General features: G+C 48.4%; 2 protein-coding genes across 2 annotated transcripts; both read left to right on the top strand.

Annotated features, from left to right (window-relative positions):
- Positions 1 to 9,421: 9,421 nt before the first annotated feature.
- On the top strand, positions 9,422 to 9,883 carry LOC107056253 (olfactory receptor 14A16-like; the record flags this gene model as incomplete). The annotated part of the gene is made up of 1 exon (XM_040654548.1): positions 9,422 to 9,883. A coding segment is annotated over one exon (462 nt), but the record flags the coding sequence as incomplete, so codon positions are not given.
- A 24-nt stretch (positions 9,884 to 9,907) lies between these two features.
- LOC121107999 (olfactory receptor 14A16-like) lies at positions 9,908 to 25,387 on the top strand. Its single transcript, XM_040654654.1, has 2 exons — positions 9,908 to 9,934; positions 24,488 to 25,387. Exons 1-2 carry the CDS (start codon positions 9,908 to 9,910, stop codon positions 25,385 to 25,387), a joined length of 927 nt encoding a protein of 308 aa, XP_040510588.1.
- The last annotated feature ends 1,934 nt before the right edge of the window (positions 25,388 to 27,321 follow it).

Genomic DNA, 27,321 nt, shown 5'->3' with positions numbered 1-27,321 from the left:
ACAGAGAAGAGTAATACAGGCCTGCTATGGGACAATCTGTGAGTCATTTAGAGAGAGATGAGAAGTTAATTGTTACTGAGGCATCCATGACATCAGTTTCCCCAATGTGACTTTGAGCTCCTGGTTCCTCATGCTGTAGATGAGGGGGTTCACTGCTGGAGGCACCACTGAGTACAGAAATGACACCACCAGATCCAGGGACTGGGAGGAAATAGCGGGCGGCTTCAGGTAAGCAAACAGTGCGGTGCTGACTAAGAGGGAGAGCACGGCCAGGTGAGGGAGGCACGTGGAGAAGGCTTTGTGCCATCCCTGTTCAGAGGGCATCCTCAGCACGGCCCTGAAGATCTGCACATAGGACACAACAATGAAGACAAAACAACCTAAAAACACAAGGACACTTAGCACAATAAGCCCAGCTTCCCTGAGGTAAGAACCAGAGCAGGAGAGCTTGAGGATATGGGCAATTTCACAGAAGAATTGATCCACAGCATTGCCTTGACAGAGAGGCAGGGAAAATGTATTGGCAGTGTGCAGCAGGGAATAGAGAAGCCCAGTGCCCCAGGCAGCTGCTGCCATGGTGGCACAAGCTCTGCTGTCCAGCAGGGTCCTGTAGTGCAGGGGCTTGCAGATGGCAACGTAGCGGTCATAGGACATGATGGTGAGAAGGGAATACTCTGCTGAGAGGAAGAAGACAAAGAAAAAGACCTGAGCAGCACATCCTGCGTAAGAGATGTGCCTGGTGTGCCAGAGGGCATTGGCCATGGCTTTGGGGAGAGTGGTGGAGATGCAGCCCAGGTCGAGGAGGGCGAGGTTGAGGAGGAAGAAGTACATGGGGGTGTGCAGGCGGTGGTCGCAGGCTACGGCTGTGCTGATGAGGCCGTTGCCCAGGAGGGCAGCCAGGTAGATGCCCAGCAAGAGCCAGAAGTGCAGGAGCTGCAGCTGCCGCGTGTCTGCCAACGCCAGGAGGAGGAACTCGCTGATGGAGCTGCTGTTGGCCATCTGGTACTTCTGGGAATGCGGTTCTGTGCACAGAGGAGACGACAAGGAGATGTTAGAAAAAACTTCAGAGGAGTCAGCCCTGCTCTGAGCCTTTGGGGACATGGAAGTTTCCACCAGTGTCTCCTTGATTTTAGGTGGGAAGATATCTGCACTTCGATCCCTTGTTTACTGATTCCGATTCTGCCCAGCGGGTCTATGGAAATATTCCCTTTTTATCACAGTGATCCATGAAATTGGCACCCTGCCCTTCTGCCTGTGTAAGGGAAGGAGATGCGGTTCATCTCATCCTCTTTTTCCATCCTTCAGGGATGGGTCCGTAGTATCAGAATCACAGAGCTCATGCTGCCATGCTGGGCAAAGGAGAGAGAGATGCTCATGAGATCAGCACTGAACCAAACCTGTACACATTCTGTCATTTTTGTAAGGGAGAGCCTGACTTCAAAGCGATTTGCAAAATCTGTCTCTTCAGATCCTGTATGAGTTATAGGATTAAAAATACTTTGTTATATGCAGTCTCACACTGATTAATGTAATTTTTATGTCTTGTTCTCTATAAGATGAAAAAGTAGGGTTTTTTTTGTTTGTTTCTTTGTTTGTTTGCATTTTGGGGGGGGATTTGGATTCACCCATAAAATTGGTGACACTATAAAAATCTTCAGGTTTTCTTTCTTGTTGTAGGCGCAAATCAGTGCACAGAATTAACACCTCCTCACTCTCCTTTCAAGTAGAGTCAAGCTGCTCTGTCCATCAGGCTTGTTCCTACCTGCCCAGTGTTGCCCCTTGCTCAGCTGGAGGATGGCTGCACCTTCACGTTGCTACAGAGAAGATTCTGGGCTGTGCAGAGGGCCAATGTCCAACTGCTTTCTCTCAGCCCAGCTCTGGGGGAAGAATGAAAGGGACATGATGAAGCTTCTGATTCACAGGGCTGGAGCAAAGGCTCTCAGATTGGAGGAAGAGCACAGAGGATCTGTACCCATCTTGGAGTTTATGGCAGCTTTCCAGGGCACGCCCACAGTGGTAGCCTCGAGCTGATGTCTCCTGGAGATCAAGCCCATTTTTCTGTCTTAAACAACTGCACTGCACAGAGCTTGTGAAGGGCAATGAAATCGTGGGCAACGGGGTCTGAAGAAAACCCCCCTAGGACAGGATCAGTAGCAAAACTGGAGCTTAACACACCTTGCTCTGCAACTTCAACTCTGCACTGCTGTTGCCAAACGCACTCAAGGAGGCCTTTTCCTTCCCCAGCTGCCCACACACCTCCCAGGCAGCACGGTCCAAAGTGACTGTGCTCTGCAGGACAGCCCTGGGCACCCGGCTGCACCCCCGCTGCACAGGATGCAGCCATCCTGGGACACACAGCCCTCAAGGCTGTGCTCTGATGCTGCAGAATGGAAGCCCTTAGCTAGAGCAAGTCTTTCTCCACAGTAAAGAAACATTGAGCGCCCTCTGCCAGATACGTAATGGGATGTCCCAAATTTAGTGATCCCTCTAGGAAAAGCAGATTCATTTCCTCGAGCAAAAGACTTACCTTGTCAAGGATAGTGAGAAATGCACTCAGGGCTTCTCAAAATGCTTCTCAAGGGCTGTGAGCAATGCTCCTTCAGTGTGCTCACAGACACTCACACTGCACACATCCTGTAATCTCTCTCTCTTTCCCCTTCTATCCTCATGTCACCTGCAGATCATGCCCCCAGCCCTGCTGTGCTGTACAGAAGAGCTGCTCCTGGGCACTGCTGTCTCTCTGCCTTCAGCTCTGCCCACTTGTATCAGCTCCCTGTGTCCCAGGAGCCCGGTCCAGCTCAGCAGCAGGGGAGGTGATTTCCTTCTCTCCCTGCAGATATCCATGGCCCTCCTGAGCTGACAGCTCCTGAAAGGCAGCAGGCTCATCACTGCAGAACATACTTCAAAGTCAGCTCAATTAATCAGCATGCCTACTGGATTTCAGAAGCACAGTTGTTCCTACCAAAAGAAGTTTGACCATGAGAGAAGTAAAAGCCAAATCTGGAAACCTCTGCTCATGACCCGTAACAAAAATGACACACAGACAAGGACTGGGAGGAGGACTTCCCCTGTCTGGGTAGTGGTAGAGCTGAGGCAGTGCGAGCGTGAAATTACAGGATCACAGCATGGCTTAGGTAGGAGGGGTCTTAAAAGAGAACCTAGTTTAAGCCCCCAGCCATGGGCAGGGCTGTCAACCACCAGATCAGGATGCCCAGGATCCCACCCATACTGACTTGGAATGTGTCCAGGGATGGGGCATGCACAGCCGCTATGGACAATTTCTTCCTATGACTGTGTGTAAAAATGTCTTTCTAACATCCAACCTAAGTCTCCCCTTTTTAATTTAAGGCAATTTTCCTTTGTCCTATTACTATCACACCATCTCATCCTAACCGTAGGGTTAGGCATCTCATCCACTGATTGAAAGCCTGGGGCGGAAATGTTATTCTGTTCCTCACAGAACCATGGGAGCCGGAAGTCCTCTTGGTTGAGTTCAGATGTGCACAATAATGTGGAGAGGCCTTGCAGAGATATGTGGGCAAGTTAGAGAACTGGGCAAGCACCAACTGCATGAAGCATAACAAGAACAAGTGCCTGATTCTGAACCTGGGAAGGCACAACCCTGGACATACACACTGAATGCGGGATGGGATACTGGAGGGCAGTGCCACTGAAAGGGACTGTGGGTCCTGGTCAACAGCAGATTGGGCGTGAGTCAGCAGTGTGCCCAGGCAGCCAGGAAGGCCAACCATCCCCTGGGGTGCATTGAGCACGGCACTGCCAGCTGGGTGAGGGAAGGGATTGTCCCTCTCTGCTCTGCACTGCTGCAGCCTCACCTGGAGCAGTGGGTGCACTGCTGGACATCACAGAACATAAAGGACATAAAACTATGGGAGTGTGTCCAAAGCAGAGCACTGGACGAGGACCCCAAGGAAAGGAGTCACAGCACCAAAATTGCTGCAGTTCAAGAAGCATTCAGACAACACTCTCACTGATATGGTCTGCCTTTTGGGTGGTGGTGTGGAGGCAGAAGTTGGACTTGATAATCCTTGTGTGTCCTTTCCAGCATAGGATATTCTAGGATTCTATGATAGTGACTGCAAGCATGATGATGTTGGAGTCACTATGCTGTCGCAGTGGATGCGAACTTACTGACACCTGAGTCATTGTGTTGTCTCAATGGTGTAGTGAGCAGTGATGTCAGAATTACTGAGTTGTGGCAGTGGTCAGGATTACAGTGATGTCAGAGTCATTGTGCTGTTAAGGGGAGACAAGCTCAGTGAGTACAACACCACTGCATTATATCACAGCTGATATGAGCACAGTGGTGTTGCAGTCAGTCAGGAGCTCTGCATGTGGATTAAAATCAAACATGGCATCCCCAGAACCAAATGCTCCCAGTGAGGAAATGGTGCCTCCAACGTGGGCCTCAGAGATCTGAACTTCGCACTTTTGTTGTCACTGACTGCTTGTTGAGGCTGGGCCCTTCTCACATCCCACAGCCTGGGATGAGACACACTGCCCACATGGGACTTGGGCCTCACAACATCCTTGCACCCCAAGCAGAGCCTGGGAGCTGCTTCCCCTATTGTCTTACATTTGACCTCACACCAACGCCCATCCCACTGCCCCAGGAAGGGCCCTGAGCCAGCATGAGGGACAGGATCTCCCTGCCAAGGGTCTGGCGATCAGGGTTTGGCCTTTCTGCTTCATAAGACAAAGGAGGATTTTCTCAGCATCACAGCCACCATCCCAGTGCCTTTGTCTGCCTGTAATCATGGCTTCCAATTATCTGCTCTAACAAGTCCCTGGGGAAGATTTCTTGTTAGTAGCCCACAGTGGAGCCCATTAATACTCCAAGAAAGTTCTCTGTTCCTTCTGACTTGGTCTTCTTGAGCACTTTGTGCAGTCTTCTCTCTGCACTGGTGGTTGATGGACTCAGCAGCAGCGAAGGTCACCTGAGGCCCATTACAACCTAAAGAGCCCTCCTGTGCCTTGTGCCTTCCTGTCATCTTCTTCAGGTGTTCAGAACTTGTATAGCTAACAGGAGAGGTATCTGGAGAAAGCTTAAAGAGCAAGAGTCAGATGGGCATTTAAGAAGTCTCATTATTTATTTATTTATTTATTTATTTATTTATGGTTGTGTTTAAACAAGAATTTAAAGCAGCACTTGGCAGTTGATACTGATCCAGGATGTCCCCTAATGAGCTTTCCTCTCTCACTGTCATGGAGAAACGTCCTCCTCATCTTCCCCACCCATTTTTACTCCCGTTGGCCCCATGGGACTTGCATCACTTCTCCTCACATCACTCTTCCCCTCTGGAGTCACCTACTCTCTGTTAAACCTCCTTTGCACCAACTCCCACTGGCTTTCCTCAGAGAACCAGCTGCACGTGGGCAATGAACGATTTCTCTTTTTTGCCAACAAACAGAAGGAAAAGTAATGCAATTGTATGAAGAGAAAAACACAGTGATCAACTGCATGCCCTGTCCAAGCCGCAACTACTGAGATTTTTCTTTCACAAGGAATACTTGTACAAGAAATGAGTTAGAAAGAGAGAGGAAGGAACAGATATAATTATAGTAAAGGAGTTGACAAGAGAGTCCATCAGACTTTGGAGAGATGGAGCAGGCTCCAGTAATCTCCCTGAAGGTCACAGATCAGCCAGAGAGTTGGGAGCTATCTGAGTGAGCAATGTGCAAGGGATGGAAAATGTGGAGAGCAGTGGAAAGAGCGTGTGTCCAGATGGCCTGCTGAAAACATGCCCTTCAGCATGTTCATGTATTAAGGAGAGCTGCAGACACGTGGAGGATGAGGGACATGTAATACGCAGCAGAGTAGAACAGCAGTTGCTGTGTCCTGCAAACACAGTTCTGGAAAGCACTTTCATTTTTCGAGGAAATAAAAAAAAACATAGACACAAAATCCCCTCAAAGACCACTGTTATCAATTTAGAAAGAAAGCGGTCATCTGAGAATATCAGAATTTGTGTAGTGTGTTAACACATTTACATTGATTTCTATCTTTGTCTTCAATTCTTTGTTTCAATTTTGTTGACATAAACATCTTCCAGACTTGCAGCTTCAAAAAGAAAACCTCTGTTTGTTTCTCCTCACATGGAAGTGCTCCAAACCGAATCAGCTTGTGGGAACTTTTCAAAATCCACTCCCGTTTGCTGACATCTTTCTTCTCCTGGAAGCACAACTCTGGATAATGCCTTTCCTCCATCTTCCAGACATGGTCTTCTTCATATAAAAAAGGAGGAGAGTGACTCTTTACATCATTTCTGAATAGTAGGTAAAGCATGAATGGTAATAAACTACAAGAGAGATTTACATTTGATGTCTGGAAGGCATTCCTTACATTTTGTAGATCATGATGTGAGGCACAGGACAGGTGTGGAACAGGTAGCCCAGAGAAGTTGTGGCTGCCCCATCCCTGAAGATGTTCAAGATGTCACGGGCCCCAGGCATCCAGATCTACTGTGTGACAGCCCTGACCACAGCAAGGGAGTTGGAATTAGATGGTCTTTAATGTCCTTCCAACCCAACTCATTCAAGGATTCTGTGACTCCTGTCACTTTCTTCCAAGTTGAAATCCCTTTTTTTTTAGGTATTCCCTGATCACCTCCTCTTTTATTCAGGGCACATATGCATTGAACCGACATTTCCCACCTGTCTCTGGCACCTAGGATTCCAAGAAGCCCAAGCCAACTAATTAACAGCAAGGGCAGGAAGGAAAGGAGTATCAGAGACTTTTCCATGTCCTGTCTCACCAGGTTCCCTGCCCCATTCTACTCTGGGCCCACATTCTCCCCAGCCTTCCTTTTGTAGCTTACATATTTCAACAAGCCCTTCTTGTCTGTGATATGCCTGGGCACATTCAATTGCAGTTGATCTCTAACTTTCCTAAACTCATCTCAACAGGTACACTGGACAAAGTCTCTGCATTGCTGCCAGCTGACCAGGTCTACCGTTCCCATCTGTCTGTGGAGAACATCTTCCACATGCTCTTCCTGATCAGGAAGCCAGGAATGGACACTGTTAGTCTCCTCTGTTGGCCATTTCCATTCACTCTGACCTGGCTGCTCTGCCATCCCCAGGCAGAGCTCAGTGCACTTTCACAGAGGGCAGTCGCCCTTCCTTGTCTCCTCACCCATCCATCGTAAAGACTCTGTATCCCCCTTGTGCTTCAGTTCAGTTGTGGAAGCCATTAAACCATGTCCCCGTGGTCCAAACAAAACCTCAGGCCTGCAACTGTACAAACATTTCTAGCTCTGCATGTGCTGGTGTTCTCATTAGTGTAAGAACACATAAGAAAACACCCTAGTTGGAAAGCGTAATTGAAATTAGACTGTAAAATAGCTCATCTTTTATTTTTGTGTTCAGATGGTGGCATAAAGGCATAAGCTCCACTGTGGGGCTCAAGGTTATCCAAGAAGCACGGGCACTCGTAGGGCATGGCTTTCCTGATGGCCTTGAGCTGCATTTGCAGCTGCATGGACAACTGCCATGCACAGGGGAAGTCCAGTCCTCCCTGTCCTTCTCCATGTGCCTTTTTTGTGACAGCAAACACTCTCTGGTATGACTAACCATATGTCTGGAATTGCTGACTGTCCGCTGGATATTTGGTGGTTAATTCAGAAGATTTCAAAGCATAGACATGATGCTGTTGTCTTTCAGGAGCTGTTGGCCATGGAGACCCAGGGACATCTCAGGGGAGATGAGAGGAGAGGATGAAAATGACATCCTCTGCTGCTGATCTGGGCTGGGCTCCTGGGGCACAGGGAACACCTACAAGTGGGCAGCACTGCAGTGAGACAGCTGTGCCCAGGAGCAGCTCTTCTGCACAGAACAGCAGGGCTGGGGGAATGTTCTGCAGATGACATGAAGATAGAAGAGAAAGGACACAGAGATTACAGGATGTATGGGGTGTGAACAGCCTATGAGCTGACTGCAGGAGGACTGCTCACAGCTCTTGGCAAGGTAAGTCTTGCTGCAGTCAATGCAGCTGCTTTTATTGGACGATCACTGAATTTGAGACAATCCATAGGAGATTGGCCTGAAGACATACCATTTTTGCTAATCATGGAGAAGGAACTGCTCCAGCTGAGGGCTTCCATGCTGCAGCGTCAGAGCACAGCCCTGACAGCTGCCTGTCCCAGGACGGCTGGAGGCTGTGCAGCCGGGGGTGCAGCCGGGTGCCCAGGGCTGTGGTGCAGAGCAGGGTCCCTGCTGTGCCCCAGGGGCTGTGTGCCGGGGCAGGGACTCTGCCGCCTGCCAGGCTCAGCACTCAGCCTGCCCGGGGAGCTGCCCAGGGCGCTGCGGGGAGACGTGTGGGGGGAAGGAGCCCCCCGGCAGGGCAGGGGCCTTCTGCTGCCACAGCTGCTGCCTGGGGCAGGGGGCTCACAGCTACACTGCACCACAAGGTGTTTCCAAATGCACTTTGCAAGAGGAGGAAAAAGGCTGAGATTTTCCCTTTCCTATTCTGAGGGAAGGGAAATGGACTGGAGGCATAAATCTAAAATCGGCTGTAAACTTTGAACACATCTCAGAACCTCCAGACTTGTACTTTAATCAATCACTTCTTTTGTATACAGTCACAAAGAATGTGCTTTCAGCCTCTCATTTCTCGAAGAATGGAACCAGTTGAAATGATTGCCGTTTTCTGAAGACATGAATAACACACTTATCCTACAAACAGTCAGTGTTATCCAACAGAAACTAAAGGACACAGAGGTTGGCACTGTGGGCTCTAAGAGCAGTTGGTGTAAAGATATGAGACATGAAAGCAGATGAAAATATCCAGGGAGATGGGATAAGATTAGGAAATGAGAGGAAGGCAAAAGCTCCATAAGCTTCTTCTGCTTATGGAATGCTGAACTTCATGAAAATAAATTCAAGTTATGGTAATAAAGGAATATTGTCCTAAGAGAATGAATACATTTTATAGTACAGTGGGATGAGTGATTACGAGAATTGCCTTGTCTTGTCATTATCTTCTGCACTCAGAACAGAACTCCATACCCAGGAACTGCAGATGCCCAACATCAGCTCCATCAGCGAGTTCCTCTTCCTGGCGTTGGCAGACACGCGGCAGCTGCAGCTCCTGCACTTCTGGCTCTTGCTGGGCATCTACCTGGCTGCCCTCCTGGGCAACGGCCTCATCAGCACAGCCGTAGCCTGCGACCACCGCCTGCACACCCCCATGTACTTCTTCCTCCTCAACCTCGCCCTCCTCGACCTGGGCTGCATCTCCACCACTCTCCCCAAAGCCATGGCCAATGCCCTCTGGCACACCAGGGCCATCTCCTACGCAGGATGTGCTGCACAGACCTTTCTGTTTGTTTTTCTCATATCAGCCGAATATTTTCTTCTCACCATGATGTCCTATGACCGCTACATTGCCATCTGCAAGCCCCTGCACTACGGGACCTTGCTGGGCAGCAGAGCTTGTGCCACCATGGCAGCAGCTGCCTGGGGCACGGGGGTTCTCAATGCTCTGCTGCACACTGCCAGTACATTTTCCCTGCCTCTGTGCCAAGGCAATGCTGTGGATCAGTTCTTCTGTGAAATCCCCCATATCCTCAAGCTCTCCTGCTCACAGTCCTATCTCAGGGAAGTTGGGCTTATTGTCTTTAGTGTCCTTGTTTTATTTGGGTGTTTTGCTTTCATTCTTTTCTCCTACGTGCAGATCTTCAGGGCTGTGCTGAGGATGCCCTCTGAGCAGGGACGGCACAAAGCCTTCTCAACGTGCCTCCCTCACCTGGCCGTGGTCTCCCTGTTTCTCAGCACTGGCTTTTTTGCCAATCTAAGGCCCCCCTCTCTTTCCTCCCCATCCTTGGATCTGATGATGGCTTTTCTGTACTCAGTGGTTCCTCCAACACTGAATCCCCTCATCTACAGCATGAGGAACCAGGAGCTCAGGCATGCAGTGAGGAAAATGGTGCCCTGGTCACATTTCAGCAGGGATAAGCTTCTCGTCTGTCTCTATAAATGACTCACAGTCTGTCCCATAACATGCTTGTATTATGTTTTTTCTCTTAATATTTTTTCTTTATTTCCTTTTCTATTCATATATACGTGTCTGTCTGTGGTTGTCATGTTCCTATACATGTGTTTGGCTTCCTACCACTTCTTCTGAGACATCACCCTGCTCTCTTTCTCCTGAAGCCCATATGAACTCTGGGTCCGTGCTGACTCCCACAGCCTCTGTGTTCCATCTCTGTATCTGCAGGCCAATGAGATGCCAGCAGGCACCGCGGAGATTATATAGGCTGGATTCTTGGAAGGTATCAGTGTATTAGGCGAAGGACCAATGTGTTACTTTAGGGTATTCTTGTCCTAAATCTTAGCAGTCTAGCTGCCTGTGGGATGGTGGGGCTGGGCTGTCCTGCAGAGGGAAGGGACACGGAGACACTGTGCTGCAGGGCTGGGACCACAAAAGCACCCTGGAACTCAGCGCCCAGCTGCACTGTGCTCACCTTGCCCGGCTCCCAGGTGCCCTCCATGCTGCTCTGTCACTGCCCCTCCTCAACAGGACGGGGGAGAAAGCACAGTTAACCAATTCCTGGGTTGAGGCAAAAAGCACTGTATTCTTTCCTTGCTTAAAACCCACTGACAACAAATTGTGTGTGTTAATGGCTGCACATCAAATACAGTTTTCTCTGAACACTTGGGAACAGCTATTTGTCATGGTTTTGTAACTTTGCTATTGCTATTCTACATCATAACACCATGGACAAAAGAGAAGAACTACGTATCCCTGAGGACCTCATGGTCAGAGAAGGAAGATACGTCACGGAAGATACGTCATCTGGTTGTGCATGGTCTTTTTCACTTTTGCTTGCTGCCAGGGAGAGGAGTGGGTGTGCTTTCCAAGCCGTGCACCTCCATCAAGTAGGGCTTTCAGTTTCGGAAACTCTCTCACTCTCTCTCTCCCTATCGCTCTTTCGCTCTCTCTCATTTCATTTGATTTATTATCCTTACTCCCAATTAGATTGTATTATATCGTGTCATCTTGCATCCCAACATCATAGTTAGTAAAATAATTTCTCCTTCTTAGATCGTTGCTGCTGCTCTGTTTTTTTTTTCTCGGGAAGCCGGGGGGAGAGGTGTGCCCATGAGCCTACTGCCCCCCTGTCACGGGCACAGATCTATCTAGGTAACTCCATGACATTGTGTTGGAACAATCCCAGGTATGAGGGAAGAACTCCTTGAGAGTTGCCCTGCGGGGAAGGACTTAGAGGTCCTGGGAGATGAAAACCTTAACAGGAGCCAGCAGTGTGTGCTTGCAGCCTGAGATACCAACTGTACCCTGGGCTGCATCAACAAGAGAGGTGGCCATCAGAGCGAGGGAGGACATTATCCTTCTCTACTCAGCTCTCAGATGGCCTGTACTGAGAATGAAGTAGAGCTTTTGGAGCAGGTCCAAAAGAGAGACACGAGGATGATCAGAGTGCTGGAGGACCTCTCCTAAGATGTCAGGTTGAGGGAGCTGGGAGTAGAAACAACTTGGAGGGGAACACACTGCAGCCTTCCAGTACTGAAAGAGAGCTTAGAAACAAGAGGGTAGAAACATCTACCCTTTTTACATGGGTAGATAGGGATAGCACAAAAAGGATCTATTCCAAATTAAAAGAGGTGAGATTTAGATTAGAAACTGGGGGGATTTTTTCACTGAGATTGTGGTGAGGTCCTGGCACAGGCAGCCCAGAGAAGTGGTGGATACCCCGTCCCTGGAGGTGTTCAAATCCAGGCTGGATGGGGCCTCGGGCAGCCTGATGTAGTGCCTGACTTAGTGGGAGGCAACCCTGCCTACAGCACGGGGGTAGGAACTAGATGACCTTTGAGATCCCTTCGTTCAATACAAGCCATTCTATGCCTATATGGTTCTATGACCTCTGGCAATGCATCACTACCCTTTGAGTGACATTTCACACCATCACAGAATTGAAGAGGTTGGAAGGGATCACGAGAGATCACCAAGTCCACCCCCTCTGCTAAAGCAAGTACCCTACAATAGCTCATCCTTTTCATTGTGGCCCTTCATCTGAATGCAGTACTCCATGTGGAGTCTCACAAGAGTGGAATCAGGGAGGAGAATCGCCTCCCTTGACCTACTGGCTACACTTCATTTGATGCAGCCCAGGATATGGTTGGTTTTCTGGGCTGTAAGTGCACACTGCCAATTTGTGTTGGGTTTTTCATCAAGTAACACCCTCAATGATTCTCCTCTGGACTGCTCTAAGTGCATTCTCCACTCTGCTTGCATTTGTGCTTCGGGTTGCAATGAGCCATATGAATATCCTTGCACATGGATGGCCTTGTTGATCTTGATGAGGTTCTCACAGACCCACCTCTGTAGCTTGTCAGGGTCCCTCTGGATGGCACCCCTTATCTTTACTGCATTGACCACATCACAGAAATTGATGTCACCCACAAACTCTCTGAAGGTGCACTCAACAGCGCTGTCCAAGTCAGCGACAAAGAGGTTGAATAGCACCAGTTGCACTTGCAGACTCCTTAAAAAATACCATTGTCTCCACACAGCCACTGAGCTGTTGACCACAACTCTGGCTGTGACCATCCATCCAATTCCGCATACACTGAGTGGTCCACCCATCAATTCATACAGATCTCATACAGGGCAGTATCAAATGTCTTCCACCAGTCCAGGTACACCGAAAATACCATCATCTCACAATCTACCCTCCAGGCAGTGAACCAACCCATGAGATTCTTTTGGCCTGACAGCTGACCACACAGATGAAATCTCACCATGACCTTTCAGGTCCCATGCCTGATGCTGACCTTTCAGACAGACATGTCCAAGTTATGCGCCCATCATGTGCTAATGTTCATGGGACATGAAAACCCATACGCAAGAGCTCCTCCTGTATGCAGGCAATCAGCTTCTCAGGCAGAAGGGATCTCTCAATCCACCTGCCCAGCTGGTGTCTTCTGCTGGCTTACCAGAGACAGGGGAATGACCATGAGCTGCATTCCTAAAGGCACAGAAATCAGCCCTGAATTCAAGGCTGTCCTCTTGGCTACTACAGAAAGAATGTCTTCCAAGGCCCTTTGCCAGCCATGTTCCTGCTGCAGGTCTGTCACCTCCAGAGACAGAAATAACCTCTCAAACATCACCTCAGCCACATGCTTGCTACAAGGTGTTGACTTCTGCTTGTACAAGTGACCTCACCTCAACATATCTATCCCTGCCTCATGGCCCATTGCTCAGCGCTAGGGCAGCACCGGGGGGCCCTGCCGGCTGCTGCTTCCCACTCCGCCCCAAGGAGCCGCGCACTGTGTGTTGAGGCCATGTGGGCAGTGATTGGAGCGTGGTGGGGAAACAGCCCTGGGCCAGGGCCTGGGACTTGGGCCTGCGGCCTCCCCTCGCCATGCAGAAGTTTTATCCTCCCAGAGTCCCGTTTCAGGAATGGCAGAGCGGTGATCTTTTTGGTTAGATGGGAAGGTGTTTGGACCAGGTGCTCTTGAGGAGGGCTGACGAGCGCTGAACTGAGGAATGAAAATGATGTGCGGAAATCAAACTCTTTAACTACAGAGTAGTAACACAGCTATGTTTAATCAGCGCTGCACACACGCTGGATGCAGAGGGGATATTGCCACCTAACCTGCATACCAGAGGGCAAGAAAGGCACATACTTACAGAGCAAGCTGATAACATACACATTAGATGTCCAAGAAAAGCCTGGTTTATTACAATGAGTCCCCAGAATGACTTACATTCCCTCTCCCCTGCCCCCCCCCTCCAGCCCAAGTCTTTTACACATGCTGTTTAACACACACATATCTCTTGGTGGTCTTTCCAATGAAGTTCATCATGATGTTTTCTTGGGCTTGGGTCAGGATGGAGGACACTTGGCTGGCTTTGGCTGGTCGTCTCATTGGCCACAGCTCCATTCACTAATCCGCTGCTTCTTCATTAATTTGTGGTTTTACTGTCTGAGACTGCTACCTTGCATTCCTAAGATAGGATACTAACAATGTGATTTGGAAAAAATGGGAGACCTGCTGTCTGCACTAGTTGTCCAAGTCTGTAGAAAAGCATCTGTTATCGGCAGCGAGAACGTGGCTTAGCGAGCTGAAATAAAGGGTGAGTAAATGCTGTAGAAAAGTGTGAGTAAACCCAGAGAAAAATGTGAATAAACTGAGAATAAATTGTGAGTACACCTGGTGTCGTGTGTGACTAAATCCAGAGTAAAATGTGTATGTAGATCTGAAGTAAAGTGTGAGTAAGACCAAGAGTAAGCTGTGAGTACACCCTTAGAAGACCATGAGTAAAACCTGGTAAAGTGTGCATAAACCCAAAGCAAGGTGAGAGTAAAGTCAGACGAAAGTGTAAGTAAAACTGGAGAAAGGTATGAGTACACCCAGTGTAGAGTATGAGTAAATGTGGTAAAGTGTGTGTAGACTGGGAGTAAAGTGTGGGGAGATTTGGAGTTAAGTATGGGAAGACACAGATTTAAGTGTGGTAAAACCTGGAGTCAAGTGTGTGTATCCATGGACAAAGGTGTAGTGTAAAGTGTGAGTAAACCCCGAGTTAGGAGAGAGTAAACCTGGAGTAAAGTGTGAGTAAAAACCCAGAGTAAAGTATGAGTAAGCTTGAAGTAAAAAGTGAGTAAACGGTGGAGTAAACGGTGAGTAAAAGCCAGAGAAAAGCATGAATAATACCAGTGCAAAATGTGAGTAAAACCAAAGTAAAGTGTGAATAAACCCGGAGTGAAATGTGAGCAAACCCAGAGAAAAGTGTGAGTAAAACCTGGAGGAAAGTGTGAGTATAAGCCATGAGACAAGTAAATGTAAACCCAGAGTAATCTTTGACTACACCCAGAGTAATCTCTGAGTTAGGCAGGAGTAAAGTGTGAGTAAAACTCATAGTAATGTGTGGAATCACACGGAGTAACGTGTGGGAATTCACGGAGTAAAGTGCGAGTACACTCAGAATAAAGTATGAGTAAGCCTAGAGTGTGAGTACACTTGGAGTAGAGTGTGAGTAAATCCTGAATAAGGTATTAGTAAAGCCAAAATAAATTGTGAGTGTACCTGAAACCAAGTGTGAGTGATCCTGGGGTAAAGTATCAGTAAAACCTGGAGAAAAGACAGTGTCAACCAAGAATAATGTATGTGATAACCAGGAGTAAATTGTGAGTAAAGTCTTAGTAAAACTGGATTAAAGTGTGTGCAAACCCGGAGTAAAATGTGAGTACCCCAGGAGAGGAGTGTGACTAAACCTTGAGTGAGGTCTGAGTAAAAGTGAGGTTAAGTGTGAGTAAACACAGAGTAAATTGTGAGTGAAACTAGAGTGAAGTGTGAGACCCAGAGAAAAGACATAGTAAACCACAATAAAAGTGAGAGCAAACCTTGAGTAAAGAGTGAGTAAAATCTTGAGTAAAATACAAGTAAAGATAGCAAAAAGGGGAGAGTAAAAACAGCAATAAGGCTTTAGTAAAGCCTGAGTACAGTAAGAGTAAACTCAGAGTAAAGTGGGACAAAACCAGGTGTAAAGTGTTTGTAAACCTGGTGCAATGTGTGAGTAAAACCAGGAGAAAAGTAAGGCTAAAGCCAGACTAAAGTATACCTGGAGTCAAAGTGAGAGTGATCCTTGGACAAAGTGTGAGTACAGTTGAAGTATAGAGCGAGAAAATCCTGAAGATGTGATTACACCCAGAAAAGTGACTCAAAACCACAGAAAAGGAAGAGTACGCCCTGAGTGAAGTTGGAGTAAACACAGAGTAAAGTGTTAGTAATCATGGAGTAAAGTCTGAGTAAATATATAGAGTAAATTGTGTTGAGTATAAGTTGAGTATAAGTTGAGTATAAAGTTTTAGAAAAACCAGGACTCACGTAAGAGTAAACCTAGGGTAATGTGTGAGTAAAACATGAGTAAAGTGTGAGTAAAACCTGGAGTAAATGGCAAGTAAAATGCTAAGTAATGTGTGGACACACAGGGAGTAAACGGTGTGTAAAACTAGAGCCAAGTGTGAGTGAACACAGAGTAAACTGTGAGTGAACCTGGAATGAAGTGTGAGTAAAAACCAGAGTAAGGTGAGGGAACACACGGAACAAAGTGTGAGTGCACCCAGAGAAAAGAGTAAACCCAAAGTAAAGTGAGAGGCAACTCAAAATCATGTTTGAGTAAAATCCGAAATAAAGTTTGGGTAAACCTGGAGTTAAGTGAGAGCAAACCAGTAGTAAACAATGATAAAAAGACTAAATAAAGTGAGTAGACCTTTAGTGAAGTATGAGTAAACCTAGAGTAATGAATGAGTAAAACTTAATATGAAGTGCAAAACCCAAAAATAAAAGTGTGAGTAAATGGAGTATACTCAAGGTTGAGACTGGGGCGTTCGGACCTGGATAGAATTGGCGCAGGCAATACTAGGTAAGATAGTTATATAGGGCAGGGGAGAATCCAGTACAGGACAGAACTAGTGGGCAGATTGTTGATAATACTGTCCTCCTAGTGCCATAAAAAGTACAGAACACACCTAAAAACAAAGGGTTGTTAACAGACACTGTATGGAAATGTCAGGTAGCAACAGCGTTGGAAGGTTGTGAGCCTGAGACACTCAACCAATGAGTGCCAGGAGAGGCTTTACCTGCGTCACACCCAGGGTATACAATGGGATGGATTTCTCTGACTAGTTGTGCAATTTCTCCCGTGTCAGTAGAGGGTGTGTGCAATAATGGATACTGCAATAATGGATAGACTGCTCATCCCAGAGATCTTGGCCTGATTAGAAACTGTTGACTTGAGCGTGTTTCTCACATAGATTTACAGGTGTACCATTCAGGGTTGTGAGTGAGTTGGCCATAAACAAGTCCATCAAAAAACAAGTTTGCTGTCAGAACTTCTTACAGCACAATCAGAATGTTTTGGACGGAGCAAGGACATCTCATTTTTCACAGGACTCTCCTCCCCCAAGTCTCCAGCCTTCAGTCTGTTGACATGGCAATGCTCTTCCAAGCCTTTGAGACAATTCCAGGCACACCTCAGGCAAAGTGTTTCTCCATGGTATGCTACGTAACGCAGGACCTGAGGGCTGACACAACTGCAAGGAGAAAGGAGAACAGCGTGGTGCTGCAAAGAGAGCAGAACTGAAAAGACCCCGTCCTGCTGCTGCCCATGGCCGTGGCTCCAGGGAAGCAGCAGCAGCACAACTGAGAGGCCGCAGCAGAGAAGGAGAGGCCATTGGGCGGTGAGGGGCAGCCCCACAGACAGCAGGGCTGCAGCTCCGTGTGGCAGTTAGGCTCTTGGTTCCTGCACCCCTCCTGTGTGCAGGGCTGCTCTCTGGAATCCAGAGAAGGTGGGAGCTGAGATCAATGATATTCTGATGATTTCTTTATTGATTCAAAGAGCTGGGTTACTTATGTCCATTAGGACTGCAAGACAGAAGACAAAGGTAGAAAACAAAGAAGAAATGTGATGAACAGTATAGATTTATTGGAATTAAAACTACCATAGGAACAACAAAGTAGGAGTGAGGGCAAAAAAGATGAAATAAAGGCAGTCCGAGCTTTTCCATTTTACTGGTGCCGAAGCAATTTATCTCCAAACAGTGTCCTGAGAGCTTGCTTGATCTCCTGGTTCCTCATGCTGTAGATGACGGGGTTCATGACTGGAGGTACCACAGTGTATAACACTGTCACCACCAGGTCCAGGGATGGGGAGGAAAGTGATGGAGACTTCAGATAGGCAAATGTGGCAGTGCTGACAAAGAGGGAGAGCACAGCCAGGTGAGGGAGGCACGTGGAGAAGGCTTTGTGCCGCCCCTGCTCAGAGGGCATCCTCAGCACGGCCCTGAAGATCTGCACATAGGACACAACAATGAAGACAAAAAATGTATTGGCAGTGTGCATCAGGGAATAGAGAACCCCGGTGCCCCAGGCAGCTGCTGCCATGATGGCACAAGCTCTGCTGCCCAGGAGGGCAGGGCAGTGATCCAGCTGAGGCAGTTGCAGGCATCTCATCCCTAGATGGAAACCCTGGGCCTGAAATGGGATTCAGCTCTCCACAGACCCACAAGAGCTGGGATTCCTCAGGTTCAGTTCAGGTGTGCACAAGGAGTTGCCTGCATGTGAGCTCCTGCTCTGAGTCCTTGGTCCTTCAGCGGGGAGTCAGTTGCTCACACACAGACCCTGGGTGGTGACCAAGGTGCCATCGGTGCACCTGGATGTGTGTTGGTGATTGTAAAGTGTGGGGGAAATCCCTGAGATAGACACCTCCTTCCTCAGCATCAGCTGAGGGCCATAGATGGGATAGAGGTGTTCTTGGACATCCTAAATGACAACAGACCCCTGCATTTGGGCTGCTCAAGTGTGCATTTTCCACTTGTCTTCATAGAGTATGCAGAGTTATGCAGCTGACTAAATGGATGAGCTCATGAAAGCAGAGCCAGATCTTTCTCTCTTCTCCAACAGCTGCATATTCTGGACATCAAGGCACTACAAAGCTAACACACATGTTTATTCAACTGATGAAACCTGACTTTTAGTGGGCTCTTACATGAATGGCATCAGAAGCAGCTGCATGTCATGCCAGTTCCCTGGGCTGTCCAGCACACTCACATGCAGCTGCAAATGCACCACAGGGCCTTCAGGAAAGCCATGCCGTAGGAGTGTCCGTGCTGCTTGGAAAACTCCAAGTCCCGAAGTGGGTCTGATGCCTGTGTGCCACATTCTGAACACAAATACCAAAGATGAGCTATCCAGTCAGGCTAACTCCAGTTATGCTTCCCAATTAGGATGTTTTGTGTTTTTTTTTTTTACACTAATGAGAACACCAACACATGATGAGCTAGAAATCTTTGTACAGTTGCAGGCCTGAGCACTTCTTTGGTCCACAGGGACACAGTTAAATGGCTTCCACAACTGGACTGTTGCACAAGGGGGATACAGAGTCTTTCTGATGGATGGGTGAGGAGATTAGGAAGGGCGACTGCCCTCTGTGAGAGTGCACTGAGCTCTGCCTGGGAATGGCAGAGCAACCAGGTCAGAGTGAACGGAAATGGCAAACAGAGGAGACCAACAGTGTCTGTTCTTAACTTCCTGATCAGGAAGAGCAAGTGGAAGGTGCACTCTACAGACAGATGTGAGCTTCATGTTGTGGAGCCCTTGTCCACATTTTGGGCCTTTTTCACTCATGTATCTGCTGCAGGGACAGCACAGCAGGGCATACACCATCCAGAAGACCCCTGGAGAGGATATATGGCAGTTTCTTGACCCAAACCATAGAGGATCCAACAAAGAGGAGAGGTGCTCTGCTGGGTACCTGTGGGGAATGCGAAGATCAAATAGAACCCAGGCTGCTGGTCCGGCAGGGTAAGGCTGTGAGGGGAATAGGGTCAAAAAATGTAGTAACTGTCTGAGGATCACTGCTTCCAAGCAGAATAAGTCCATTCCAAGGAAGAAGAAGCCAGGTTAAAATTGTGGGATATCCTGCAGGAATTGGAAGGATAGACCAGGTCAATCACAAACACAGAAAGGAAGCATACAGGACGTGGAAACAAGAAGATGTCATCTGGCAGCAGTGCAGAGACTTTGTCCAGTGTACCTGCTGAGATGAGTTTAGGAAAGTTACAGTTCAGTTACACTTCAGTTACCCTTCAGTTACAGACAAGTAGGGCTTGTAGAAAGATGTAGGTTACAAAATGAAGGCTCTGGAGAATGTGGGCCCAGAGTAGAATGGGGCAGGGAACCTGGTGACACAGGACATGGAAAAGTCTCTGATACTCCTTTCCTTCCTGCCCTTGCTGTTGATTAGTTGGCCTGGGCTTCTTGGAATCCGAGGTGCCAGAGACAGGTGGGAAATGTTGGTTCATTGCGCGTGTGCCCTGAGTAAAAGAGGAGGTGATCAGGGAATACCTAAAAAAAAGGGATTTCAACTTGGAAGAAAGTGACAGGAATCACAGAATCCTTGAATGAGTTGGGTTGGAAGGACCTTAAAGAGCATCTAATTCCAACCCCCTTGCTGTGGGCAGGGCTGTCATGCAGTAGATCTGGATGCCTGGGGCCCGTGACATCTTGAACATCTCCAGCGATGGGGCAGCCACAACTTCTCTGGGCTACCTGTTCCACACCTGTCCTGCGCCTCACATCATGATCTACAAAATGTCAGGAATGCATTCCCAACATCAAATGTAAATCTCTCTTTTAGTTTATTACCATTCATGCTGTACCTAGTATTCAGAAATGATGTAAAGAGTTACTCTCCTCCTTTTTTATATGAAGAAACCATGTCTGGAAGGTGGAGGGAAGGCACTATCCAGAGTGGTGCCTCCAACACAAAAAAAAATGTCAGCAACTTGGAGCGGATTTTGGAAAGTTCCCACAAGCTGACTGGGTTTGGAGCACATCCTCTGTTAGGAGAGACAAACAGAGGCTTTCTTTCTGAAGCTGTAAGTCTGGAAGTTGTTTATGTCAATAAAATTGAAACAAAGAATTGAGGAAAAAGATAGAAATCAATGAAAATGTGTTGACACACTTCTCAACATCAAATATTCTCATGTTCCTCTTTCCATTTAAGTTGAAAAAACTGCTCTTTGAGGGATGTGGGTTTTTTTTGTTTTTTTTTTTTTTTTAATTCTTCTTGAGAAAGGGCAATGTTTTCCAGAACTGTGTTTGCAGGACACAGATGCCTTCAGGTACACAGACACAGGCTGTGGTGCCAGTGCCAATGCCCTGTGACTAATGCCCAGTGCCCACTGCTGCTCTACCCTGCTGCATATTTCCTGTCCCTCACCCTCCAGGGGTCTCCAACTCTCCTTAATACATGACCATGCAGAAGGGCATGTTTTCAGCAGGTCATCTGGACACACGCTCTTCCCACTGCTCTCCACATTTCCTCATCCCTTGCTCTTTCTTCACTCAAATGCTTCCCAACTGTCTGGCTTATCTGTGACCTTCAGAGAGATTACTGGAACCTGCTCCATCTCTCCAGAGTCTGATAGACTCTCTTATCAACTCCTTTACTTTGATTATATGTATCCCTTCCTCTCTCTGTCTAACTCATTTCTTGTACAAGTATTCCCTGTGAAAGAAAAACCTCGTTAGATGCAGCTTGGACAAGGCATGCAGATGATCAATGTGTTTTACTGTTCATTCATTTGCATCACATTTCCTTCTGTTTGTTGGAAAAAAAAAAAAAAAAAAAATCTGTCATTGCCCACGTGCAGCTGGTTCTCTGAGGAAAGCCAGTGGGAATTGGTGCAAAGGAGGTTTAACAGTGAGCGGGTGACTCCAGAGGAGAAGAGTGATGTGAGGAAAAGTGGTGCAAGTCCCATGGGGCCATGACTAGAAAGGGATGGGGAAAGCTTAAGAGGACGTTTGTCCATAACAGTGACAGAGCAAAGCTCATTATGGGACAGAATCCTGGGTCAGAATCAACTGCCAAGTACTGTTTTAACATCTTGTTTAAATACAGCTATCAATAAATAAATAACTGGACTTTTTAAATGACCACTGAACTCTTCCTCTTTAAGCTCTCTCCAGATACCTCTCCAGTTAGCTGTACAAATTCTGAACACCTGAAGAAGATGACAGGGAGGCACAAGGCACAGGAGGGCTCTTTAGGCTGTAATGGGCCCCAGGGGGAAAATTGCTGCTGAGTCCATCAACCACCAGTGCAGAGAGAAGATGGCATGAAGGGCTGAAGAAGACCAAGTCAGAAGGAACAGAGAAGTTTCTTGGAGTATTAATGGGCCCCACTGAGGGCCAGTAACAAGCAAGCTTCCCCAGGGACTTGTTAGAGCAGATAATTGGCAGCCATGCTGACAGGCAGGCAAAGGCACTGGGATGGTGGCTGTGATGCTGAGAAAAGCCTCCTATGTCTTATGAAGCAGAAAGGCCAAGCCCTGATCCCCAGACCCTTGGCAGGGTGATCCTGTCCCTCCTGCTGGCTCAGGGCCCTTCCTGGGGCAGTGGGATGCAGGATTGTATGAGGTCAAATGAAAGACAAGGGGACAGCAGCTCTCAGGCTCTGCATGGGGTTCAAGGATGCTGTGAGACCCAAGACCCATGCAAGTTGTGTTTCTCATCATAGGATGTGGGATGTGAGAATGGCCCAGTCTGAACAAGTAGTCAATCCCAAGGAAACTTGGAACTTCAGATCTCTCAGTTGTAGTGCCCTCCTTTGGACACTCTCCAATAGCTTTATGTCTTTTATGTTCTGCGGTGCCCAGCAGTGCACCCAGTGCTCCAGGTGAGGCTGCAGCAGTGCAGAGCAGAGAGGGACAATCCCTTCCCTCACCCAGCTGGCAATGTCACTCTCAATGCACCCCAGGAGATGGTTGTCCTTCCTGGCTGCCTGGGCACACTGCTGACTCACGTTCAATTTGCTGTTGACCAGGACCCTCAACCCCCTTCAGTCGGACTGCTCTCCAGTGTCCCATCCCGCAGTCAGTGTGTATGTGCAGGGTTGCTCCCTCCCAGGTACAGAATCAGGCACTTGTTCTTTTTATGCTTCATGTGGTTGGTGCTTGCCCGGTTCTCTAACTTGTCCACATCTCTCAGATGTGCACACCTCGTTGCGCACATCTGAACTCCACTACGGGGACTCCCGGCTCCCATGGTTCTGTGAGGAACAGAATCCCTTTTCAGCCCCAGGGTTTCCATCTGAGGATGAGATGCCTAAGCCTACGGTTATGATTAGATGGTCTGATAGTACTAGGACAATGCGAAATGGCTTTAAATTTAAAAATGGGAGACTCAGTTTAGATGTTAGAAAGTGATTTTTACACACAGTCACAGGAAAAAGTTGCCCAGAAGGATTGTGGATGCCCCATCACTGGAGACATTCAAAGTCAGTATTGATGGAATCCTGAGCGTCTTGGTCTGGTGTTTGGCAGCCCTGCCCATGGCTGGGGGCATGGAACTAGGTGCACTTTAAAGTCCCCTCCAACCTAAGCCAGTCCGTGATTCAGTACTTTTATGACTCCACTTACAGGTCCTGAGTGGAGGTTTCCCAATGTGGCATTTGCTTTCATTGTGGTCAAATTTATTTTAGTGGGAACATCCATGCTTCTGGAATTGAGTGGACATTTTGATTAACTGAACTGACATTGAAGTCCGTTCTGCAGTGATGACCCTGAGCTGTCAGCTCAGGAGGGCCGTGGATATCTGCAGGGAGAGAAGGAAATCACCTCCTCTGCTGCTGAGCTGGGCCGGGCTCCTGGGACACAGGGAACTGATACAAGTGGGCAGTGCGGCAGAGAGACAGCTGTGCCCAGGAGCAGCTCATGTGCACCACACAACAGCGCTGGGGGCATCATCTGCAGGTGACAGGGAGAGGAGATAAAGAAGAGAGCATACAGGCTGTATGGAGTGTGATCAGGCTGTGAACTCACTGGACAAGCGTTGCTCACAGTCACTGAGAAGGTAAGCCCTTTGCTACAGGCAGTGCTGCTATGTTTTCGTGGAGGGATCACTAAAGCTGGAACACTCCATAGCAGGTCAGGCTACTATGGCAATCTGTGTATTTATATCATGAAAAAGACCAGCTCCATATGAGGGCTTCCCTTCTGCCGCGTCAGAGCACAGCCCTGAGGGCTGCGTGTCCCAGGACGGCTGCAGGCTGTGCAGCCGGGGGTGCAGCCGGGTGCCCAGGGCTGTGGTGCAGAGCAGGGTCCCTGCTGTGCCCCAGGGGCTGTGTGCCGGGGCAGGGACTCTGCCGCCTGCCAGGCTCAGCACTCAGCCTGCCCGGGGAGCTGCCCAGGGCACTGCGGGGAGACGTGTGGGGGGAAGGAGCCCCCGGCAGGGCAGGGCAGGGGCCTTCTGCTGCCACAGCTGCTGCCTGGGGCAGTGGATCACAGATACCCTGCAGCACAGGGTGTTTCCAAAGGCACTTTGCAAGAATAGAGACTAGGCAGAGATTTTCCTTTTCTTATTCGTAGGGAAGGGAAAAGAAGTGGAGGCAGAACTCTGAAACAGTCTGTCAACTATGAACGCATTTCTGAGACCTCTGAACTGTTCTTTTTTCAATGACTTGTTTTGTGAACAGTCACACAGGATGTGCTTTCAGCCTCTGATTTCTTGAAGGATGGAACCTGTTGAAATTATTGCTGTTTTCTGCGGACATGAATTATGCACGTATCCAGCAAAACGGCAGCTTTCTCTAACAGAAATTTAAGGGCATAGAGTTTGGGGCTGGGGGCTTTACAAACAGTTCGGTAAAGACATCAGACATGGTAACAGATGAAAATATCCAGGGAGATGGGATAAGATTAGGAAATGACAGGAAAGCTAAAGCTCCATAAGCTTCTCCTGCTTCTGGAATGCTGAGTTTCATCAAATACATTTCAAGTTACGGATCTAAATGAATATTCTCCTAAGAGAAAGAATAACTTCTATAGTATAGCAGGAGAAGTATCCTGAGAATGGTCTTGACTCATCATTATTTCCTTCACTCTGAACACGACTCCATGTAAAGGAACCACAGATGCCCAACAGCAGCTCCATCAGCGAGTTCCTCCTCCTGGCGTTGGCAGACACGCGGCAGCTGCAGCTCCTGCACTTCTGGCTCTTGCTGGGCATCTACCTGGCTGCCCTCCTGGGCAACGGCCTCATCAGCACAGCCGTAGCCTGCGACCACCGCCTGCACACCCCCATGTACTTCTTCCTCCTCAACCTCGCCCTCCTCGACCTGGGCTGCATCTCCACCACTCTCCCCAAAGCCATGGCCAATGCCCTCTGGCACACCAGGGCCATCTCCTACGCAGGATGTGCTGCTCAGGTCTTTTTCTTTGTCTTCTTCATCTCGGCAGAATATTCTATTCTCACCATCATGTCCTATGACCGCTACGTTGCCATCTGCAAGCCCCTGCACTACGGAACCCTGCCGGGCAGCAGAGCTTGTGCCACCATGGCAGCAGCTGCCTGGGGCACTGGGCTTCTCTATTCCCTGCTGCACACTGCCAATACATTTTCACTGCCTCTCTGCCAAGGCAATGCTGTGGATCAATTCTTCTGTGAAATTGCCCATATCCTCAAGCTCTCCTGTTCCAAATCCTACCTCAGGGAAGTGGGACTCATTGTGCTAAGTGTCCTTGTGTTTTTAGGGTGTTTTGTCTTCATTGTTGTGTCCTATGTGCAGATCTTCAGGGCTGTGCTGAGGATGCCCTCTGAGCAGGGACGGCACAAAGCCTTCTCCACGTGCCTCCCTCACCTGGCCGTGCTCTCCCTCTTAGTCAGCACTGTAGTGTTTGCATACCTGAAGCCATCCTCTATTTCCTCCCCATCCCTGGACCTGGTGGTGTCATTTCTGTACTCAGTGGTGCCTCCAGCTGTGAACCCCCTCATCTATAGCATGAGGAACCAGAAGCTCAAAGTCACATTGGGGAAACTGATGTCATGGATGCCTCATTAACAATTAACTTCTCATCTCTCTCTAAATGACTCGTAGATTGTCCCCTAGCAGGCCTGTATTGCTCATCTATGTTTATAATATTTATTTTTTTATTGTTATTATTTTTATTTGCTGTTGTTATATGTTTGTTAATGGTTCTTATGCTGTTACAGTAATATTTTGATTCACTCCATGTCTGCTGAGGCAACAACCTGGTCTCTTCCTCCTGGAGCCCATCTTTGATGTGGATCAGAGCTGACTCTTGTATCCTCTGTGTAGTGTCTCTGTATCTGCAGGGAAATGAGGTGTCTGCAGTCTTCTCTGTGGCAGTGGGGATGTACCGCTGCATGGAATGGGGGGATTCCTGTCATTCTTGCTGTATCTGAACATTCCAAGTCCTATTGGAAATGCTCTCTTACCATTCCATTTGCTTTGCACACCCACAGACTCCCAGGGAACAATTTAGCAGCACTCGGTGTCATCCATCTGGTTCTGCTTCCCACCCTGACCAGCACAGGCAGTACAGAGCCACCCAGGAAGGGCCATGGAGGTCAGAGGAGGGATGGATACTGTTGGGAGCTGACCTGGGCATGACATTTCCCTGCAGATGCTCGTATGACCAGGAGCCCTATGACCTTGTGGCTGTTCCTCAGTCCCCGCTGTAACTTTGGCACTTCCCCAAAGACGGCCCTTGGGCAAGATTGCGTGGGTGCTGGGGGCAGCTGGAGCACCAGGGTCTGGTTATGACCACACACAGGATGAGCCCTCTTCTGGGTGCTCTGCTGCAGGGCTGCTGCATCTGGGAGCCTTCAGGAGGAGGGAGCAGTCAGAGGAGATCCTGGGGCCCTGGAGACCACCCCATGCCCATGGGGCCACAAAGCAGGGTCCCTCAGGGCACAGATCCAACAAAGCTTCTTGTTACATGAACAGAAAGGAGACACTGCTCAAGGAAGCTACCACCAGCCCCAGACCTCAGACCAGTGGTTCCCAGCAACACTTTTCACCGTAATCTGCTGAGGGCTGATGGCTGAAATGGGACCACTCCACATTCCTACTGGGCTCAGTACCTGCACTGGGGAATGGGCAGCCTGGCCTGGTCCCTGTCTAGGTCCAGAGCCCAACAGAGCCCAGAGCAGGGCTGGCTGTGAGCTGTGTGGGACACACTGGGGCCGGGCAGGGTCCAGCTGGTGGGGGGCAGAATGGTGGTGTGAGTTGTCAGGGCTGTGCTGGGGGCATGCTGCCCCACACAGTGCCTGCACATAGCTGCCAGGGGCTGCCTGTGGGTCAGTGAGGCTGAGCTGTCCTGCAGGTAGGAATGCACATAGAGCCTCATGCTGCAGGTTGGAACCCCAAAAGCGCCCTGAAAGAAAAGAAAAAAAAAAGAAAAACAAACAAACAAACAAAAAAAACCCACCCAGAATCCCAGAATAAGCTGTGAGTAAACCGTAAATCCTAAGTATAGTCCTAGTAAACTTGTTGTAAAATGTGTGTAAACCTGGAGTAAAATGTGAGTACATCTCCAGTAGAGTGTGAGTAAACTCTGAGTGAGGTCTGAGTAAACCCAAAGTAAAGTATGAGTAATCCCGGAGAAAATTGTGAGTGAACTTAGAGTCAAGTGGGAGAATAACCTAGAGAAAAGACAGAGTGAATTTTGAGTGAATCCTGAATAAGATCAGTACACCCAAAGTAAGGTGTTAGTAAACCCAGAGTTAAGTGTGAATAAACTCGGATTAATGTTGGAGGTAAACTGTAGTAAAGTGTGAGTATACCTGGAGTAGAGTAAGAGTAAACCCAGAGTAAATAAAGATTAAACCTTGTATCAAGTGTCTGTAAACCCAATGCAAAGTGTGGCTAAAATGCGACACAGGGATCTCGTGCCAGGACAATTTCTTTATTGCTGTGATGATCATGATCATGATGCCGTCTCTATCTACTTTCTAAAGCAAGCCTTTTAT

The sequence above is a fragment of the Gallus gallus genome, chromosome 33 (genome assembly GCF_016699485.2).
Source record: "Gallus gallus isolate bGalGal1 chromosome 33, bGalGal1.mat.broiler.GRCg7b, whole genome shotgun sequence".
NCBI lineage: Eukaryota > Metazoa > Chordata > Aves > Galliformes > Phasianidae > Gallus > Gallus gallus.
This window is presented reverse-complemented; position numbering and strand designations above follow the sequence as displayed.

What these genes read in the sequence shown, in the direction of transcription:
- LOC121107999 (XM_040654654.1), top strand. Translation starts at nt 9,908, where the DNA reads ATGAGGAACCAGGAGCTCAGGCATGCA. An exon ending in ACCAGGAGCTCAGGCATGCA is followed by an intron (nt 9,935 to 24,487) that starts GTGAGGAAAATG and finishes TCCATCAGCGAG; the next exon opens with TTCCTCCTCCTGGCGTTGGC.